The following is a 13,533-nucleotide window of genomic DNA, read 5'->3' as shown; positions in this document are numbered from 1 at the left end:
TCTCTTCAGTATTTACCCAGGAGAGGGACATGCAGGATGCAGAAATTGGAACTGAGGGTGTAAACACGTTAGGGCATTTAGAGGTCAAGGAGGAGGTAGTGTTAGGTCTCCTAAACAGTATTGACGTGATATACCCTAGATTATTGAGGGAGGCGAGAGAGGAAATTGTTGGGGCCTTGACCAGTATCTTTGTGTCCTCTTTGACCACGGGTGAGGTCCCGGAGGACTGGCGAGTGGCCAATGTTGTTCCTCTATTTAAGAAAGGAACAAGGCAAAATCCAGGGAACTATAGACTGGTGAGTCTCACGTCAGTTATAGGGAAATTGCTGTAGAAAATTCTTCAAGATGGGATATACGAGCATCTGGAATCCAATGGGTTGATTAGGGAAAGCCAGCATGGCTTTGTGCGGAGCAAGTCGTGTCTTACTAACCTGGTTGAGTTTTTTGACAGGGTGACGACAGAGATTAATGAAGGTAGAGCTGTGGATGTCATCTATATGGACTTCAGTAAAGAATTTGACAAGGACCCACATCATCGGTTGATCAAGAAAGTTCAGATGCATGGGGTCAGTGGAGAATTGGCTGTGTGGATCCAGAACTGGGTTGCCTACAGAAGACAGAGGGTTGTGGTTGAAGGACTTATTTGGGCTGGAGGCCTGTGAGTAGTGGTGTTCTACAGGGATCTGTACTGGTGTTCTACAGGGATCTGTACTGGGACCTCTGATGTCTGTGATGTACATAAGTGACCTGGATGAGTATGTTGATGGGTGGGTTAGTAAGTTTGCAGACGATACCAAGATTGGTGGAGTTGTGAATAGTCTAGAAGACTGGTGACGGATACAGCGTGATATAGATCAGTTGCAGGTGTGGGCAGAGAAATGGCAGATGGAGTTTAACCTGGATAAATGTGAGGTGTTGCACCTTGGTGGGACTAATGTCAAGAGGCAGTACACTCTAAAGGGCAAGACCCTTAACAGTATTGAAGAGCAGAGACACCTTGGGGTGCAAATCCATGGCTCACTGAAAGTGGCTACACAGGTAGACAGGGTGGTAAAGGCCGCTTATGGAATGCTTGCTTTCATTATTCGAGGTATTGAGTACAGGAGTCAAGAAGTTATGATGCATCTCTATAGGACTCTGGTTAGGCCACATTTACAGTATTGCGTACAGTTCTGGTCACCTCACTACAGGAAGGATGTTGAGGCTCTAGAGAGGGTGCAGAGGAGGTTTACTAGGATGCTGCCTGGATTAGAGGGCATGTGCTATCAGGAGAGGCTGGACAAACTTGGGCTCTTTTCTCTGAAGCGGCGGAAACTGAGGGGTGATCTGTTGGAAGTGTATAAAATTATGAGGGGCATAGGTAGAGTGAACAGGCACTATCTTTTTCCCATTATTGAGCGATCCAATACCAGAGGGCATGCATTTAAGGTGAGAGGGGCTAGGATCAGAACAGACGTCAGGGGTACTTTTTTTTTAAACTGAGAGAGTGGTGGATGCCTGGAATGCATTGCCTGATAGGGTGGTGGAGGCAGATTCATTGAGGGCTTTTAAGAGGGGCTTGGATGGGCGCATGAATGAGAGGAAAATAGAGAGGGATATGGGCATTCTGTAGGTAGGAGGGAATAGCTATGTCGGCACAACATTGTGGGCCGAAGGGCCTGTTCTGTGCTGTACTGCTCTATGTTCATATCAGAGGCAGATAAAATTAGAGGACATACGTTTAGGGCAAGGAGGAAGAGATTTAAAGGGGATTTCAGAGGGACCTTCACCAAGAGAACGGTAAGTACCTGGAATACTCTGCATGAGAGAACGGTTGAAGCTGGGTCTGACAATATTTAATAAGTGTCTAGATGAGCATTTGAATTGCTTAGGTACAGAGGGCTGTGGACTAAGTGCTGGGCGATGGGATGAATACAGAAGGGTGCCCACTGGTTAGCATGAACAAGTTGGGCCAAATGGCCTGTTTCCATGGTCTATGATTCAATGACTTCCCAAAATAGATCACCTAACCCTTGTCAGGATTAAATTTCATCTGCCAACACTCTGTCCAGCTTTCCATCCCGCTGTATCCTTACTATCCACAGCACCACCAACTTTCGCCTTTTCTGCAAACTTAGGTGTCACACCTCCTTCATTCACATTGAAGTCAATAATACATGACACAAACAGCAAGGGTCTCAGCACAGGTCCCTGCAGTACACCACTGGTCACAGACTTCCAATCAGAAAATCATCCTTCCACCACTACCCTCTACTTCCTCTCACCAAGCCAATTTTGGATACAATTAGCCAGCTCGCCTTGGATCCCATGTGCCTTAACCTTCTGGACCTGCCTACCATAAGGACCTTGTCAAATGCCTTTCTAAAGTCCATACAGACAATGTCTGCTTCCTGCCTTCATCAATCTTCTTAGTCATGTCCTCAAAAAACTTAATCAATTTAAGTGAAGCAAGACTTCTCCCACGCAAAGTCATGATGACGATCTCCGATCAGCTCCTGCCTTCCAAATGCACATAAATCCTATCCCTTAAGATTATCTCCAATAATTTCTCTACATCTGATGTAAGGCTCACTGGCCTGTTGTTACTTGGCTTATCCCTGTTGCCCTTCTTAAATAAAGGAACAATATTAGCTGTGCTCCAGTCTTCTGGAACCTCACCTTTGGCTAATGAAGATGCAAAAATCTCTTTCAGGGCCCAGGCTATCTCCATTTCTGCTTCCCATAGCAACCTGGGGGATAGATCTCATAGAAAAAAACGTACAGCACAGAAACAGGCCCTTCCTGCCCACAAAATCCAGCCCAGGGATTTATCAACCCTTATGTGTGCTGTGACATCTAACACCACCTTCTTGTTAATACTGACCTGCTTCAGATTATCCATGTACACCTCCTTGAGCTCACCATCTTCCATGTCCCTTGCCTTGGTGAATACAGATGAGAAGTCTTCATTTAGGACCTCCTCCACATTCCCTGCTCCACCCATTAATTACCCCTTTGGTCTCTAAGGGATAACTCTTTCTCTGGCTACCCTCTGGCACCGATATACTTATAGAATGTCTTGGGATTCTCCTTAATATTACTTGCCAATGATATTTCATGGCTCCTTTTTGCTCTACTTATTTCTTTCTTAAATTCTCTCCTACACACTCTATATTCCTCAAGAGACTTCCTCGATCCCAGATGACTACACCTGCCATATGTTTCCTTTTTTTATCCTGATCAAACCCTCAATATCCTTTGTCATCCAAGATTCCCTAATCTTGCCATCTTTGCCTTTCATCCTCATTGGAATATGGTGGTCCTGATAATTTCAAGTGCTGATTCATGCTCTAAGTTGATCTGACTTAACTGTAAGGCTCCTTGAATTAAAGTAAATGATATTATTCCGTTAGCTTGCTACCTACCTTTCTACAACGGAATTACCATAGCCTAAAATCTCATACAGCACAAAGAAATCAGATCGTACACCCACAGTGAAGCCAGATTTGTATGTTGTTAATGATTTGATAAAAAACTGACATTAAAAAATGTGTCAGGATTAAATATGAAAGCACTGCATTAGCTTCACTTATCCAACGTCAGTTTGGCTTGATTGCTGAGTTGATTGTTACTGGACCCAGCAGAAACACATGGTACAATTCCTGTAATAAACTACATCATTGTCACTTTGTGAAAATTTCGAAGACTTTGGTCAATCCAAATGGTAAAAATGCGATTCATCCCCAGTTGATTCACTATCTACTTGGTGAGATTTGAACACTGTTTGAAAACATTTTAGGCTAATTACACACGTAGTTAAGTCAGTAAAATTCCTTCTCGTATAACTCTTTGGCAGGTCACTTTCAAATGGTAACAGTTTGAAATGACAGCTAGAAAATAGCATAATTTATGAACCAAAACAAAATTGAATAATTCTAAATACTTACTCGTCTGCTGTTGTGGCTGTTGTTGCTTTGATTATCATGTAGAAGAGAGTGAGAGCACTAAGCACGCCAAAACTTGCAATAATAAGCCATTCCTCTGTTAACAAAGGAAAGGTAAATCACTCCAGGAACAGCAAGTGAAAAATGATGAGATTCCCCTACACAGAAGCAGTGGCTGCAGCATGAGTGGGAGAGACAGAGAGAGAGAGAGAGAGAGGGCATCCAGGATCAGGCAGTGAAGCAGAATCAATGAGAGTGCAGTGTGAGGAAGTAGAGAGCAAGATCATTAGGCATCAAAAGATATCATACACCATATGGAAACATCAGTCCTGCTGTACAACTTCTAAATAACATTCAATTGGAATTTACTTGTTGAAATTACTCCTGAGTCTGCACATTTCCAAAGTGTAACAAATTTTAAAAAAGATTGATAGAAAAATCCATCATTACTTGTTAACTCCTCTGAAGTACAATATTTCTTAATTCAATTTTGATAATATTAATCAACACATCCTTATTTGATTTCCTCAGAAAGAGAACAGTTAGGATCTCTTCACGTTCTTGTTGACAACTGTATCTCTGGTTCAATTCTCTACCTGTGCCAAAGGATCTGATCACAGATAGGACTGTCTTATTGCCAACACACAAATGTAAGGGCACAAGGGATGGGAAATAGATTCCTAATCGATCATAAATGAATCCCAGTGGAAAGCTACAGCATGTGTCCATACAGACATGAGATTAGTTATCATTCCACATGTTAGTTGATACTCATTTTCTACATTCAAGAGTGAAGAACAATGGAAGATCATCAGAGCTCGTAAATGCTCTAAATAATATTACTGGCTACCATGCAACTTGGTCAATATTTTCTTTTAAAATGAAAAAGAAAAGCTTCACAGAGAATACAGGAAGGATGTTTCATACTGAACAAACATATATATTCAATCATTGTCAAAGACCAGTTTAAAAAAAGGCAAAGCTTATATTGCTTTACACATATATTACGCCTGCTTCGTTGCACTAACTAGAAAGGAAACTTCAGAAGAATGTTCTTCTTCTCACAAGTGTGACATTGGTGCACCATGTGTCACCAGGGCAGCTCATCCATCTTTCCCCATTTTTGTTTCTAAGTTATTATCCTTGTTTTTTTGACACTGAAACAGAGGACACATTCAGCATCCTCTCCTGGTGTGATGGACTATCCAGGTGCAAATAATAATTTTCTCTCCATCTGCTGATCAGAATACACATTAAGTCTGTAAAAGTATTTAATAAAAACACCCACTCTCTGAGTGAAGTTTTCTGCCAGTATTGGCACTGGTTAACCTTGTGGCAAAATAGCATAACAAATAGCTCCCATCTTGAATGTCATTGAGATGAGCAGGAAATGGCATTTTTGCTATCTGGATTGTGCTCCCAAGATACAAAGCCATGCACCAGGTTTGGAGCTGCTGTGTTCTGATGGCACTGTTTTTGCACCTGACATGGCCCAGCCTCCATCAGTTTGTAAATTTCACAGCTCTTCTGTTCTATACCTCGTGCTGGTAGATGGGATTAGTTAGATTGGCATGGTTGTCACAGACATTGTGGGCTGAAGGGCCTGTTCCTGTGCTGTATTATTCTATGTTCTGTAGAAGCACATCAGCCAAGCTGTAGTTCTCCAGGGCTATTCTTGGGAAGGTACATTAGGACCAAGTACAGTGACTGTGTTGCACATCAAGCATTTTACCTTTTGCTGCCCAAATGTTTCTTTGTTAATGTTGGAATGTGAAAGAATCAAATGAGTAATTCAGTTATTTCTGCGTGAGAATGCAGGTTTTTTTAAGCTGTTCTGGGGACATGCATCCTGAGGTTCCAGCCACTTCTCAAGTAAATCCAAAACATACTTCTCTTTACCGCAAATAATGCTTCACGTGCAGGGGGACTGTGCTGCTGTCAGATACATAAAAACGGAGCAATAAAATACTCTGGCAGATGCTACATATACCTGGATCAGGTGGTTTAATTTTATTCCTCTAAAGCAAAATGGATGTAAATTGTGCATCAGGACAAGGATACAATCCTAACAGATGCTAGACAGGGCACAGAGGAGATTTATCAGAATGTTGCCAGGGCTGGAGAATTTTGGCTGTGAGGTATGATTGGATAGTCTGGGACCTGGAATAGAGACAGCTGATGGGAAATTAAATTGAGATGCATAAAATTATGAGGTTTAAGCAGGACAGTTAGCAAGAACTGCAGCAGAGAGGTCAATAACTAGGGGCATGGATTTAAGATAATCCATAGGAGGATTGGTAGGAAGCCAAAGAGACATCTTTTCATCCCAAGCATTGTGTAAGTTCGGAATTCAATGCCTGAAAAAGTGCTGGAGGGAAAAACTTGAAATCCTAATTAACCAGGGTATGGGATCAGGGTGGAAAACTTCTGTCAGGATGGACACAATTGATTGAATAATCTCCTTCTGTGCCTTAAAGGTACATGATTCAAAGATTTTGAGGGATGTGAGGCTACAAACTAGAAATAGATCACTGGCTATGTTACACTCTGACCAGTTGAACTATCAGAGGTCAACTGATTCTAGTAATATGAGAAATATTTAGAAATAGCAGAGGAAGAGAAAGAACAAAAAAAAAGTTTTAAAAATATAGAGAGTCATGCCTTCAAAAGGAACTTAAGTGCAACTATTCAAAAACCTGTTGAAGATTGTGGATCAATCACCAGAGTCTGGAGGTATCAGTATAGCAAGTCTTTACTTGAATGATATGAGCACGTAAGGGAGAACCTCTGATGAGAGAGCCTCCTAGATCATCAGAAAGCACTGCTTCTTCTAAATGTTTGAGATAAACACAATGGTTGACAGTTGATAAACAGTGATGTGACCATATGAGTACTGCTAGTAGGCAGGCAACAGCCTCCTCCGCTAGCCCTCCATGTTGTCCTCAATATCCTGCACATAGACCAGGACAGAGGCCTCCATCTATCAACCAGACCCCATCCTCAAGACATGTGGGTTAGTCCTTTCTTTAACCCTAACTTCCAATACTTGAGGCATCAAATTAATTAACATCCTTGCACTAACTGCCCTTGATACAGCTTGAACAGCCTGGATTAAAGACTCCCCTGTTCCTGGCCTCCTGAAATTCTTTCTTTGGTCAAGTATCTCAACATGCTTTACCAAGTTAGTTCACGGTGTTTTAACAGTGCAGAGTATTATTTTATACTGCACCGTATTCAATTAGTAGGTTACATAACTACAACTCATACAGTTAAGTCATCCTACACAAACATGTTGACATAAGGATCTTCAAGGCTGGTGCTTATGGTACATTTCTAAATTTCACCTCTCCACTAAGCTACGACTCCTCTGTTGGCCCCCCGACAGAAATCTGTACCAGGGAAGTCATGTTCGGCTCTGTTTCGATACCCACTGCACAGAATGCCAGGGAACCTGCAAAGGGCACTCTTCACCCAGTTGGACTGGCTCTGTATGTACTTATGGAGACGTGAGAGACTGCAGATGTTGGAATCCGGAGCAACAAACAAGATGCCTGTCTGACCCGCTGAGCTTCTCCAGCATCTTGTATGTTGCTCCTTTTGTACTTATCCCATGACATCTACATGAAAGCTACAGGAGGATATCCTTTCCCAATCACTGCCAGTCCTTGTGCACACTCTAATGTCCATGCTCTCCTTTGTTGGTACAGTCTACAACTTATGTAAAGCACAAAGAATCATCATCAATTGGACATTTACAGGAATATGAGAAACCATTTGAACCACAAGAGAATCTGTGTATTCAGTCCTACGTTCCACCAATATGAATTACCTTGAAAGTGGGTATTTGTCTGATTTCCTCATTGCCTAGCGTTAGGACACAGTAATACTTTTGTGAGTCATTCACATGTCCCATCAATTCTAGTAAATGTTCCAATATGTTAAGAATATCATACCTGAAACTAGTGACACAGTGATGGAGATGTTGTCTGAGAGAATTGTTTACGACAATTTCCGTTTGGTCTCTTGCATATATATTTAATACTGCCCTCTGACCCAGTCGGATACGTGGATAGGTGGGTGATAGGTGGAAACAGATATGGAAAAGAAAATTAGCTAGATGGAGCCAGGTGGGGGGAAGGAAGGGGGAAGGTAGAGTCAGAGGCTGGAAGGTGATAAGTGGAAGCAAATAAGGGAGGGATAATGGGCAGACAGATCCAGATGTGGGAGAGGATAGGAAAGGCAGGCCAAGGGAGAAGTAACCCAGGTGGATGGATGTATGGGTGATGGAACCAGGTGGGGGAAGGTAATGAATCCAAGTAATGGGGTGGGGGGGTGTGGAATAGGGGAATGGAAAAGGTGAGCAAAGGGAGAGAGAACCAAGCTGGACGTGGTGGATTACCTGAAATTGGAAAAATCAACGTTCATACCATTGGGCTGTAGTGGATTATGAGGTATTATTCTTCTAGTCTGTGTTTGGCCTCATCCTGGCAGTGGAGAAAGCTGAGGACAGACTGGCAGGTTGGTCGGTGTGGGAATGCGAACAGGAGTTGAAACGATATGCAACCAGAAGATCATGATGTCCATTACAGCCAGAGCACAGGTGTTCTGCAAAACTGTCACCTAGCCTACGCTTGGTCTTGCTGATGTAGAGGAGGCCACATCGAGAGCATTGAATGTAAGAGATGAGGTTGAAGAAGCTGCACGTGAATCTCTGCCTCACCTGGAAGGGTTATTCAGGTCCCTGGATGGACTTCATAGGAAATTAGTAGCAAAGGTGATAAAATTGATGAGCTCCTTACAGGAAGCAGCACCAATGCAGTCATCAGAATCAGGTTTATTATCACTGACATATGTCATGAAATTGTTCAATGCAGTATGTAATGTTTCTTCATGTTTCCTCCACTGCACTTTTCTTTCTCATGCTTTTCCTTTTTTCCTTTCTCCCTGAGCTCAGACCGCCTGGTCTTCAAGGGTGGTAAACCTGATATCACTCTTCTTTCAGGTCCACCAGTAGAATCCTCCTCTCACCTGGTATCGCGATCACTCTGCTGGAATCTGCACAATGAGCTGCAAATAGCCCTGACACTCTTGAGTGGTAACACGAACTCTTCTCCTGTCCTCACCTATTTAGCTGGTGACAGCCCTTGATTAATGGTATCATTGGTCATTATCCTGAATCCCTTCCATTGTGGTTTTAGTCAGTAAACCTGTACATCAGAAAGGACTATGGTATAGGATTTCCTTCGAGTTCAATATTTCCACAGGCTGCCCCTTTGATTATGAACAGAAACACAGGCCTTGTTAGTTAATAATTAGTTAACATGTGGTCTAGTCCAGATGGGAGCCAACACTGCCTTGGCTTAGTAACACTTTCACTATAATTGCATCCTTCTTTAGTTGCCCCTGGTTGGCGATAAATGGTTGCTGATTTATTCTGTCCATTAAATATTTAGGTTGATAACACAAGTCCCTTGTGTATTGGGTCATTCTGTCTCAATAAGTTCAAAGGCTTGCTACCGCCGGAAACAACCTCATTCGGGAATTGTATCGCTGCACTAACAATCTCTCTTGGTTCCTGTTCTTCTGCTGCCTGTTTGGCCATTCTGTTTCCTTCCTGTTCTTTGCTATCTGCCTTCTGCTGCACTTTCACCTTAACTATTGCTACCTCTTCTGGTAAATGCACCGCTTCTGGACAATTTCTGTTTATGGTAGGGAATGGCAGCCCAGTGTCGGTGGCGGTTATGGTTACCGGCTGTGCCCAGGCTATAAGACAGTTATGCATTAACGTGGAAGTATAGTTACTGTCAGGATGTATTTTAAACCATCAATCTTTTCCCATGCTGTAACGTCTCTGTTGGAGCTACAAGTTCTGCCACTTGGGGAAAATGTCCAACTGGCAGAAATCCCACTGCTAGTTCTGTACTCTAAGCTGTTACTACATCTTCTTCAGGCCTTTGCCTCTTCTACTTATCACCTACGTGTGCTCCTCCCCCTTCCCCCATCTTCTTATGCTGGCTTCTGCCCTCTTCCTTTCCAGTCCTGATGAAGGGTCTCGGCCCGAAACGTCGACTGTTTATTTCCCTCCATGGATGCTGCCTGACCTGCTGAGTTTCTCCAGCACCTTGTCCCTTGCATCCAATTTCCTTGATTTCTGGGTCACATGCTCACTTTATTTCTCAATTAAATACAATAAATAACACATTGCAAAAATAGATATAAAAAAGTTTACAGTGCTCCTTCTAAACATTGCCATCCCAAGGGTGATCACTGCAAAATATCCCCACATGCCTAGGTGGCTGCAGCATCAATTCTCAAGAAGCTCATCACCATCCAGACAAACCAGCCTGCTTGACTGGCATCTCATCAACATCCCTAAATCTTCATACCCTGCACAACCTTAGCACAGTCACTGTGTGTACCATTCACAAAATGCACTGCAGTTACTCATTCAGGCTACTCCAACTGCACCTCTCAAACTCGTGAACTCGACTATCAAGAAGAACAGGGCCGCAGAGGCACGCTGCCACCACAAACTAAAAGTTTTATTCCAAGTTGAACAACATCTTGACTGCTTTGCCAAGCGCCTACACTCCATCCACCACGGCCATCTTGAGGTCCCAGTTGCAAGCCACTTTAACTCCCCTCCCCATTCCCACACCAATCTGTCTGCCCTCGGCCTCCTCCACTGCCAAACTAGAGGACATATTCCACCTGGGTAGTCTACAATCCCACGGCAGGAACATTGACTTTTCTAATGTCAGGTAACCCACACCCCCTATTACTTTCTCTCCTTCTGATCCACGCAGGTCCTCTCACACACACCCTTCTTTCCAAACCACCCCTCGTCACCCAGTTTCTTTTCCCTCCCCCACCTGGTTCCATCTGCCTATCACCCACACATTCACCCACTGGGTCCCCTATTCCCTCCCCCCACTGTTCCCAACTACCCACCATCTCTCCCATATCCGATTCCACTCATCACCTTCCCTTCTTATCAGAGTCTGCGTCCCTTTGTTGAATCCACTTATCACCTCCCAAGCCTGTCACTGTCTCCATCCTTCCCTCTCCATCTTTTCATCTACCTCTCCTCACCTGGATCCACCTGTCGCTTGTCAGCTCCTTTATACTGGCTATTTCCCCTTTACACTGGTTATCTCTGTGTCTCCTAATCCAGGGTCTTGACCCGAAATGTTGACTATCCCTGTGTCTCCACAGATGCTGCCTGACTTGCTGAGTTTCTCCAGCAGTTCATTTATTGCTCCAGGTTCCAGCATCTGTGGTCCCTTGGGTCAGTATCTTGACTTTCATTACATTGTGTTTAAATCCTTCAACTCACTAACCAACACAACATGGAAGTATCTTCACCCAATGGACTGCAGCACTTCAAGAAAAAACAAATGGTGGTTCACCACCACCACCACCTCAAGGCCATTAATTGCTGGCCTTGTCTGAAAATAAATAAAAAGAACCTCTCCAGTCCTCAACTGTCCTCATCCAAAATCTATGTCCCTTCTTAATATCTCAGTGATTTGTCTTAATATACCTGTATATCTTTTCTCTAACGATTATTTTAAAATTAGCCTCCCTAACCACAACGCATCAGTGCTCTGATGATTCAAACAGACATGTCTCTCATTCTCCACACACTCCCACCCCTCCCCAAGGCCACAACAAGTACCTAGCCAAAATTTGTTATCAAGTAACTGGTCACGTTTGAGACCTTGGGTCTGGTACGGCAATTCGAATGCGCAGGAATGCAAGAAGCTGTAGAGAGTAGTGGACTCTGCCCAATACATCACAAGCACATCTCTCCCCACCATCAGTAGTATCTACAGGAGGTGCTGCCTCAAGAAGGCAACATCCATCATAGATCCCCACTATCTGGGCCGTGCCATCTTCTCACAGCTACCATCGGGCAGGAGGTACAGAAGCCTGAAGTCCCACACCACCAGGTTCAGGAACAGCTACTTCCCTTCAACCATTCAGTTCTTGAACCAACCAGCAAAACCCTAAATCACTACCTCAGTATGGCAACACTATGACCACTTTGCACTAAAATGGTTTTTCTGTTCTAGTAGTGTTCTTTCTTGTAAAATTTATGTTTTTTGTGTGAATGCTGCTTATAACTTGCTGTGTGCCTGTGATGCTGCTGCAAGTAAGTTTTTCATTGCACCTGTGCACACATGGACTTGTGCAAATGACAATAAACTCAACTTTGACCTGTTCCTTAGTGCAAACTCACCACGTACAACCACATCTGCTGACCTACACCAGCAGCCTAGCACCATGCTACAGGCAACATTCAATGCAAACCTTCCTTCACCTTCCATAGACAAGGACACAAACTTCTCCTACAGAAGATAATTAATTACCTATTGTTAACTTCACCTTTCCTGATTTAAAGTGTGAAATCAAACTAACATCTATTACTGAATTATACCCAGATAATTTAATCTCATAAATGTCCCAATATATTCCAACATATGGTGTCAGTTTTTTCCCACTTTTTCTAAACAAACCCTACTGTTGCACTGGCAGGTTTGTCACAGTTCATCCCAGTCTCCCTGATTAAAATTTTGTTTTCTGATATGCTACAAGCCCCCAGAATGAACAACTTTTTCCTCTTTATGCAACCAAAATTTCATCACTCCCAGATCCCAGGAAACGTGGTTATTTTGCATTGGCAAGGAACAGCCAAGCCAAAATGTTCTATGTCCTCCATTGTGCAAAGCCACAAACTGTCATTATATTGCACCCGACATCTGCAGACAAGCTCTCAAAACCTTTAAGCCACTGAATCCCTTGCCTCACTTCTCACAGCCCAAAAACCATTGTAACCCATCCAAAATGAAGAACAGAATCAAAAAGAAACAGCTATGGGTTGCCTCGAGAGCCCAAAGGGACACTTTCAGAAGAACACCCATTTAAAATCAAACAACCTAAATGAAAGAGCAGAGAGTAGAAAGGGTTAACTGCTCTGCAGACTTATCCACACTGGCAGCATTTCTAGAATGGGGTGCAAGTCTGACTGCCTGTCAAAATTAATTATTTTACACTGCATTTTACCTTTAAAAACTCACACAAAGTCCATCTTAAAGACCCAAAAATTGAACAGATCACTTAAATCCATAATGACCATCTTTAATATTGGTTCCTCTCACCCGAGAGACTCTGTGTGAGAGGAGCTAATCTGAAAAGCCAGGTTTCAGACTTACATTAACTGAATTAAACTGCATTTAAATGTTAGAATTAATACTAAATAACACTATTTATTTTAATTCAGTCTGCATAAGACAAAATTAATTTCTTGCTATAATTGAATTAAAACATCCTTTTTAAAAGCTGCATTGTCTGAGAATGAGACACCTTTGCTTAAAATGTGAACTTAAAGTTAAAATTATCGCTAATTCCCCACAATGACCAAAAACTGCAATGGTTAAAAGAAAATATGAAATCTTTGCAACCAAAACTTCAATCTTTTGTCTTTAGTTCAAAATTCTTTCTTAAACTCAGTATACAGAGTTGGAGACGAACAAACAATAAAAAACATCTATAGCCATTGAGTGCTTAGTGCTTGTGCCTGCTCTTGGTAAAGCAAGGAAGAACACAC

At 42.7% G+C, this 13,533-nt stretch overlaps 1 protein-coding gene across 4 annotated transcripts in view; it reads right to left on the bottom strand.

Annotated features, from left to right (window-relative positions):
- Positions 1-13,533, bottom strand: part of rnf130 (ring finger protein 130) — a 148,017-nt gene that overhangs the window by 37,592 nt on the left and 96,892 nt on the right. For 2 of the 4 annotated variants that reach the window (XM_052015211.1, XM_052015210.1), the window contains exon 7: positions 3,927-4,020. The exons of the other annotated variants lie outside the window; for them this stretch is intronic. In XM_052015211.1, coding sequence (XP_051871171.1) covers positions 3,927-4,020 — 94 coding nt within the window. The remainder of the gene's footprint in view (positions 1-3,926; positions 4,021-13,533) is intronic. 4 annotated transcript variants of the gene reach the window in all.

The sequence above is a fragment of the Pristis pectinata genome, chromosome 4 (genome assembly GCF_009764475.1).
Source record: "Pristis pectinata isolate sPriPec2 chromosome 4, sPriPec2.1.pri, whole genome shotgun sequence".
Lineage (NCBI taxonomy): Eukaryota > Metazoa > Chordata > Chondrichthyes > Rhinopristiformes > Pristidae > Pristis > Pristis pectinata.
The sequence above is the reverse complement of the archived record's forward strand: the minus strand, read 5'-3'. Positions and strand labels throughout refer to the sequence as shown.